The sequence below is a fragment of the Narcine bancroftii genome, chromosome 6 (genome assembly GCF_036971445.1).
Source record: "Narcine bancroftii isolate sNarBan1 chromosome 6, sNarBan1.hap1, whole genome shotgun sequence".
NCBI lineage: Eukaryota > Metazoa > Chordata > Chondrichthyes > Torpediniformes > Narcinidae > Narcine > Narcine bancroftii.
The window spans coordinates 225,358,739-225,366,340 of NC_091474.1; the positions used below are offsets into that span (position 1 = coordinate 225,358,739).

At 41.6% G+C, this 7,602-nt stretch overlaps 1 protein-coding gene and 1 long non-coding RNA gene across 4 annotated transcripts in view; one reads left to right on the forward strand and one right to left on the reverse strand.

Annotated features, from left to right (window-relative positions):
* The window catches only part of zbtb24 (zinc finger and BTB domain containing 24), a 27,284-nt gene extending 23,287 nt beyond the window's left edge, over positions 1 to 3,997 (reverse strand). For all 3 annotated transcript variants that reach the window (XM_069887581.1, XM_069887580.1, XM_069887577.1), the window contains exon 1: positions 3,026 to 3,997. In XM_069887581.1, coding sequence (XP_069743682.1) covers positions 3,026 to 3,971 — 946 coding nt within the window. In that variant the 5' untranslated portion in view covers positions 3,972 to 3,997. The remainder of the gene's footprint in view (positions 1 to 3,025) is intronic.
* The window catches only part of LOC138737088 (uncharacterized), a 7,830-nt gene extending 1,897 nt beyond the window's left edge, over positions 1 to 5,933 (forward strand). Inside the window, exon 2 of the long non-coding RNA XR_011340761.1 lies at positions 5,576 to 5,933. This is a non-coding gene — a long non-coding RNA (uncharacterized lncRNA). The remainder of the gene's footprint in view (positions 1 to 5,575) is intronic.
* The last annotated feature ends 1,669 nt before the right edge of the window (positions 5,934 to 7,602 follow it).

Here is a 7,602-nt window from a genome sequence, read left to right on the forward strand (position 1 = left end):
AAATGCTGAAAAACAGATATTGACCCCTAAGGGAATCCCCTATGTAAACATATCAAAAGTAGAACAAAGCTTAAAACAAGAAATAATATTGTGGGTCAGCACGGTCAGTGTAGCGATTAGTGCAATGCCTTTACAGCGCCACCAATCGCAACTCAAACCCCGTTCCTGATCGCTGCCACTGTAAAGGTTGAATCTGCTGCCGTTCGTGCAAACTCCTTACAGACAGTGTAGGACTTGAAACCCGGTCCAGATCACAGCAGATTCGGCCAGTGATCAGGACTCGGGTTCAAGTCCCGTGCTGTCTATAAGGAGTTTGTACCAACAGCAGCAGATTCAAAACGTGGCAGACCACACAGCGACGGATTAGAGAGGTTAAATCTGTAGTAGATTTAGGACTGAGATGAGGAGGAACTGGATTTCCCAGAAGGTGGACTTCAGTACATAGATTTAAGGTTGGATAGATTTTTACATGGTAAGCGAATTAAGGGATATGGGGAAAAGGCAGGTAGGTGGAGAAGAGAGAGATCATTATTGAATGGCAGAGCAGGCTTAATGGGCCAGATGACCTACCCCTGCCCTATTTCTTTTGTTCTATGTTCTTCTTAGTTGTTTCTCTAAATGATGTTATTATTTCAATAATGGCTTCCAATATGCTCTCTTTATCCTTAGCTTTGTACAGAGTTCAAAGCAAAATCAAATGAAGTTCAAGAGGGCCTTACCTTTTTTCTAGATACAAAAAACCACCAAGGCCTTAACCAAAAAGTAGGAATAACAGGTTTACTTCTGGCCTTGAAAAAAATAGGAAACAAAATATGCTAATAAAGGCCACCTGACATATACCCTTTATTATGCAAAAGATGAATCCAATTGATTATGCAATCCCAGCAATTTGGCATCATATACATTTTAGAATCTATTGTACAATCTTGAAAACATTTTACATTCTTCTGGGTTGTTATAATGAGCAGTATTTGATGTAGTTCACTTTTAATGATTTTGAAGTTAATGCTTCAGGATAGATCCTGAACTATCTTTATATCCCATCAACTCTCCTTTGGTTGTAATTCAGTTCTGAACACAGTTATTAGTTTTGGCTTTTTAGACATATAATAAATACGCAACTTATGATGCAAACATAAAACTCTAATTAAAAATTAAACCAAGGTACTACAAGTTTATATTTTGAATTGTGTCCACATAAAAGACCAAATTCCACATTTGACTTCATGGTGTCCTACTGCATGGTTTGGCCCACTCTATCCATGTTAGCCATGTTATACTATTGATATTTTCTCACTCTTGTCTAACCTTCTATGCCATGACATTTCAAGTGACCGTTCCTGGGTCCACCACCCACTCAGGGAATTTATTGCAGATTTCAATCATCCTCTGGGTGAACCACAATTCTTTTGAAATTGCCTTCTAAATCTCCAATATCTTACCTAAAATATATGCCTTTTTTTGTGGATACTTCTAATAAGGAAATATATTTTTCACTTTCTATTTTATCTAAACTTCCACAAAGATACCACTAACCTTTATGAAGAAAACAAACCTAGCCTATCCAGACTTGTCTAATAACTTAAACTCTAGTTCAGTGGTTCTCAACCTTTTTTTTCCCATTCACATATCACCTTCAGTAATCCTTTACTAATCACAGAGCACCTATGGCATCCTATGTGGTTAGTAAGGGATTACTTAAGGTGGAATGTGAGTGGGAAAAATAGTTGAGAACCACTGCTCTTGTTCAATCATATTCTTCCTAGTGTGGAACCAAGAACTGAACATAGTTCTCCAGCTTTTTTTTTAGTAAAATTTACGAACATGAACCCCGGTTGGTATTTTACAGTATGGGAAGGAGGGTTTTACAATTTAGTTGCAGTGATGGGTCTTAGATTTTGTGGTAATGACCAAGAGGTTCACACACAGATGATGAATATTGCTTTAAAGCTGTTATTCTATGACTGCTTCCTAGGTTGAAGTAATGTACATGGAATTTCCAAAGACAGTTTTGGAAGAGCCCTATACATACATACTTTGCTTGAATTCCTTGTTACTCATGCATATACATTTGTGGATTCCACCATAATAGGAATACATCTAACCAGAAGTTTAGGAAATTGCCATTAGCAGTAAGAACTGAGACAAATGAATTTTGAGGTCCTGTGATGAGCAAAAGTCTACTAGTTATAGTATCTGACTATATGGCCATAACTCTGCTAGAGCATAAAAAATAGAAAATGCTGGAAAAACTAAACAAGTCAAACAGCATCTGTGGAGAGAGAAATAATTAATGCATCAAGTCCAGGACCCTTCATCTGCTAGATCAGTGGTTCTCAACCTTCCCCCCCCCGCCCCCCCCCCCCCCACCACTCACATACTATCTTTAAGTAATCCATAACTAACCAAGAGAACCTATAGCATAGGATACCATTGGTGCTCTGTGGTTAGTAAAGGATTACTTAAAGGGGGTATGTGAGTGAAAGAAAAAGGTTGAGAACCAACATGCTGGACAAGGATCGACCAAAAAAATTGATGGGTTACAAACTGTAGAAAGCACGGTCTTAATGAAAATTTCTTGAACCATATGATGACATCTTTAGGGATTCATAGAATCAGTATCCCAAGCTCAAATATAAATCAAACTGATCTATTTTATACCTGGCACTGTATCATATTTGCTAAAAGCTGAAGAAAGAGTAGAACTAAATAAACAGGAAAAACACGCGTTATTTATGAATCTGTCACAGAGTGACTGGATAACATAAAATGGTTCAGCCTTGCCAGATTTATTTTAATCATGCATTTGTTTATGGGATATGGATATTATCAACTACATCAACATTTACTGTTCACCCCTCATTGTCACTTGAACTATGGAGGCAGTTCAAAGTGAGACATGTTACTGGATCTGCAATTCCATTTAGGTCACACAGTGAACCAGACAGGTTTTACAATAATCCAAGTAGCTTCACTGTTATCACTTCCTGAGCTATTCCAACACTAAATTACTATTCATGCCCACCTGTGTGTGTCCTTCGATGTATGGCCAAGAAGTGGTGATTCTTAAACACTTTGTCACAATCTTCACATCTAGCTTCTACATCTGGATATTTTCTTTTCCGTCCTCGCTTCCTTGCTTTCTCCTCTTCTTCTTCTACCATGCCAAGCTTATACCCCATTAACTTAATAGGTCTTTGAATTCTACGGTTGCTGTAGCGGCTGCGACCCACCAATGCTGCTATTCTACGTTCAGAACCTTCTTGCGACTGGGTATCTGTGGCAGTCTCAACATTGAGACAAGCTTCCGACTCTGTGGGCTTACCACTTTGTTTCCCTTTACTGTTTGTTTTACAATTTTCATCTGCAGTTTGCCCAAGTTTGTTTGGATGTTCCTGTGAATCATTTAGAGCCTCACTATCAACATCACTCTTTTCGACTTGCATTTGCTCACATTTTCGAGGCCTTCCTCTCTTGCGTTTTGGCTTTGAAGGCTGATCATCATCAACACTGGGTTCCACAACTACTACTTTAATTCCACTGGAAGCCAGCGATACCTTAACATGTAAACGGTTGTCTTGATAATCTGAGTATGCTTTGATTAAATCATTCACCTTCAGAACCTCAGCTGTAGTCACAATATGCTCAATGGATCTTTCTGTGACCTTCAGACAACCGGTGTATATGAATTCCAGCACTGCACTGAAGGTATCTGCAGCCATCCCATCGAGCATGTAGACAGCTTGACCTTGCTGGTTTTCATCAGCAAACATCAGAGAAAAATATTCGCTACTGGCAGCCAGCAGTGCTTTGTGGGCTTTGAAGTGAACATCCTCAGCAATTAGAGTGATGTCACACAAAAAATCTCTTTTTCTTTGTTCTTCAAAGTTATTCAAAATAGTGTCTTTATGAGTCTTAGACTGGATGACAAGAGAAGAAGGCGAGACATCAGGCAATGTTTCAGTCATCATGGTAACAATTAGTCAAATATACATGGGATTCCTGAAAAGGAAACAAATCTCTGTCATTCAGAGCATCAGCTTATCTTTCTAAATAAACATAATTAAATGTAAATGTACCACCAATGGGGTAAGTTTGTGATTATCGCAGACATTGATGTCGAGAGTCATAAATCCTAGGTCGCATCATTCTTTTCTTTTTTTCGATTACAACAGGGGTGGGCAAGTTTTAAAATAGACATGTAGCACGGTAACAGGCCATTTCAGCCCACGTGTCCATGCTGCCCAATGAACCTACACCCCCGTTATGAACTCATGGGCCGAAATGGCCTGTTACTGTGCTGCATGTCTAAATTAAAAGGTTGGCCACCTCTGGTAGAGAGGGATATGGAAGTAATCTAGGCAAGTGGAATTAGTATGGATAGGTGGAATTAGTATGGATAGGGATGATGGTCAGCATAGGTAATGTGGGCCAAAGGGCCTGTTTCTCTTCTGTACTCTGCTATGAATCTAAAACTCCTTTCTTCAGATCGTAGTATATTGCTGGGTTAGGCGGATTGTGAATGCAAAGAAAGCTGGTAAGGAGCACTGAGGCAATGCTAAAGTTGCTACAACTTTTATTCTAAAACAAGAACATTTTTGATCCCTTCCTGGATGATTGTGCAATATGAAGGGGGAATAGAACAAATTTACAATAGCACTATGCTTCGTGGGCTATTCAAGTGGATGGTCAGGATTAGAACAAGGAAATAGTAGCAAACAGTATCAAAATAGATATGTTTTCTGTTCTTGAGTTCCAATGGTTATGTTGCCCATCTGGTGCCAGGAATGAAATTGATGAAGGCAGGGGAAGAGGAAAGAAAATTCCTGGATTATTACTTGATGCCCAGGGATTTTAGTTAAGGGCACACAGATTAGTAGATAAACATATGGCTGGAAGGCAGAGACCCTTGATTCAAGATGTACCACTCCAATAGTGTCTATTTAAAACAAATTGCGATTAGTAACCTGGTGAATCAGATGAACAATATTGGAAGATAAAATTTTAACCTAATCAAATTTTGATATGAATCCAAAATAGCAATCCAAGTCAGGCAAAAATAGAGCTTCACAAGGAAATTATAGAGTTTGATGACCAAGTTGACATCACCAAGAAGTATAAATCAAAGGTAAAGGCATTATATCTGAATGCATGAAGCACTTGTAACAGAAATTAATAGAAATAAATTCAGGTAAATAGAAATAAGTTTGATCAGCACACACAGTTAAACACTGACTACGTGAGTAAGCAGGATGAGTGGACAGTAAGTCACCAGTTACTGTAGTAACACCAGATGATTCACTTTAATAATATTGAACAACCATAAATACAGGGTAGCACATCAAGGTAACTTCCCTGTTCCAGGTTAAGGTTTGTGAAAGCCATCCAAGAGAGCATGCTGAATCAAGCTGTGCTATGTTGGTGCAAATAATAGATAGGGGAAATGTGTGGAAGGTAAGATGATGGTCCAGCAAACCTCCTGATGTGCGGCTGGAACTTATTGCATCCAGTCTGATTTCTGTAATCTCAGGTTAAGTTTGATGTTTATTTCACTTTATATTTTAATTATTTGTAGTAATTTAATGGGAGAAGGAAGAAGAGAGTTGAGAGAAAATACAATAGCCATGGAGGAGATACAATAGAATGGAGGAGCAACATGATGGGCCAAATGGTTTGATTCTGCTCCGGCATCTAAATCCACTGATCAACTCTGAGTATCAGATTTCAAGTACAGTGGATCTACTGTCAAAGGTCTGGAGTCAGGACCTTGGGAATTAACATCTGATGACTGGTTGTCACTCATGACAAGCCAAGGAGTGAGTGTATCCAGTTCAATGAACCCCTATGTACCACTGCAGTTAGGTGTGACGAACAAGTGTGATAGGATTGGATCGTCCAAGGATTATGAGAAATAAAGTAACTCCATATCAGTAGTATGTTTTTCATTCTCTCTCTTCCTTAATCCATTCTTTCATTATCTGGTCTTCTTCAGTTTCATCCTTTATCTCAATTTTTTCTCTCTCAGTCAAAAACTCTCTCTTCCTCTCAGGCCCTTTTCTCACAGCCTTCCTACAACCTTAGATCTAGTTGTGAGATGACACAAAGATAGTAAGTTGGATGACACAAATTGGTTAAAGATTACATGGTTGTGCAAGGTGAAGTATTAGGCAGCAAAACCTGTGATATGTACTTGGGCAGAAAAATAGAAAGCATACTTTTAAATGGTGCAAGGCCAATGAATATTCATATGTAAGGAAATTAAGTGCCATTGTACAGAAAACAAAGTCAGGATTTAATTAAAGGAAGCAATTAAGGTGCCAAATAGAATGATGGCCTTTATTGCAAGAGATCATAAATAGCGAATTATTACAACCAAAGGTCTGTAAAGAGACAACATTTGGAACACCATGCTCATGTTTGGTCTTATTTAAAGAAGGAAGTACTTGCTATGGAGGATCTACAGAGGTGAGATAGATTAATTTCAGTGAGGAAAGGATTGTCTAATCTCCAAAATGTGTCATGTCTCTGGCCCTTGCTTTCTCAGGTCTCTCCCTTGTTTCTTCTGTAAATACCTTCTGTTTGTCCTATCTCTCCCTATGCCTGTCTGTCCTGGTCATTCTTTCTCTCTATGGGCATTGCCTCTTGGAACTCTGTTTCATTTTGTTCCTTCCTCTTGCTTTCCTGGTCATTCTTTCTTCCTCCACCCAAACCCTCAGGTCACAACTCTCATTGTTCCTTTTCCATGTCTCACACTTTATTCCCTCCATTCTAGATTTGTCCCTCTCTCTCACTATGACATCCCTTTGTTCATTCTTCTCTCACCCCACCCTCTCCCCCCAATTGATTTGGGTCTCACTAGAAATCTCCCTCTCGCTATCTATCCCAAGTCCCTCTCTCTTTCTTTCATTTTTGTCCTAAAGCTCACTTTATCCATTGTCCGAGTCCCACGCCATCCCATGCATCTCCCTCTCTGATTTTCTCCTCTAACCTTAATCTTACACTATTCAAAGTCTATTGATCTATCTGAGCAAAACTCGCTGCTGGGTCTCCCCCGCCTCTCGCTGCTGGGTCTCCCCCGCCTCTCGCTGCTGGGTCTCCCCCGCCTCTCGCTGCTGGGTCTCCCCCGCCTCTCGCTGCTGGGTCTCCCCCGCCTCTCGCTGCTGGGTCTCCCCCGCCTCTCGCTGCTGGGTCTCCCCCGCCTCTCGCTGCTGGGTCTCCCCCGCCTCTCGCTGCTGGGTCTCCCCCGCCTCTCGCTGCTGGGTCTCCCCCGCCTCTCGCTGCTGGGTCTCCCCCGCCTCTCGCTGCTGGGTCTCCCCCGCCTCTCGCTGCTGGGTCTCCCCCGCCTCTCGCTGCTGGGTCTCCCCCGCCTCTCGCTGCTGGGTCTCCCCCGCCTCTCGCTGCTGGGTCTCCCCCGCCTCTCGCTGCTGGGTCTCCCCCGCCTCTCGCTGCTGGGTCTCCCCCGCCTCTCGCTGCTGGGTCTCCCCCGCCTCTCGCTGCTGGGTCTCCCCCGCCTCTCGCTGCTGGGTCTCCCCCGCCTCTCGCTGCTGGGTCTCCCCCGCCTCTCGCTGCTGGGTCTCCCCCGCCTCTCGCTGCTGGGTCTCC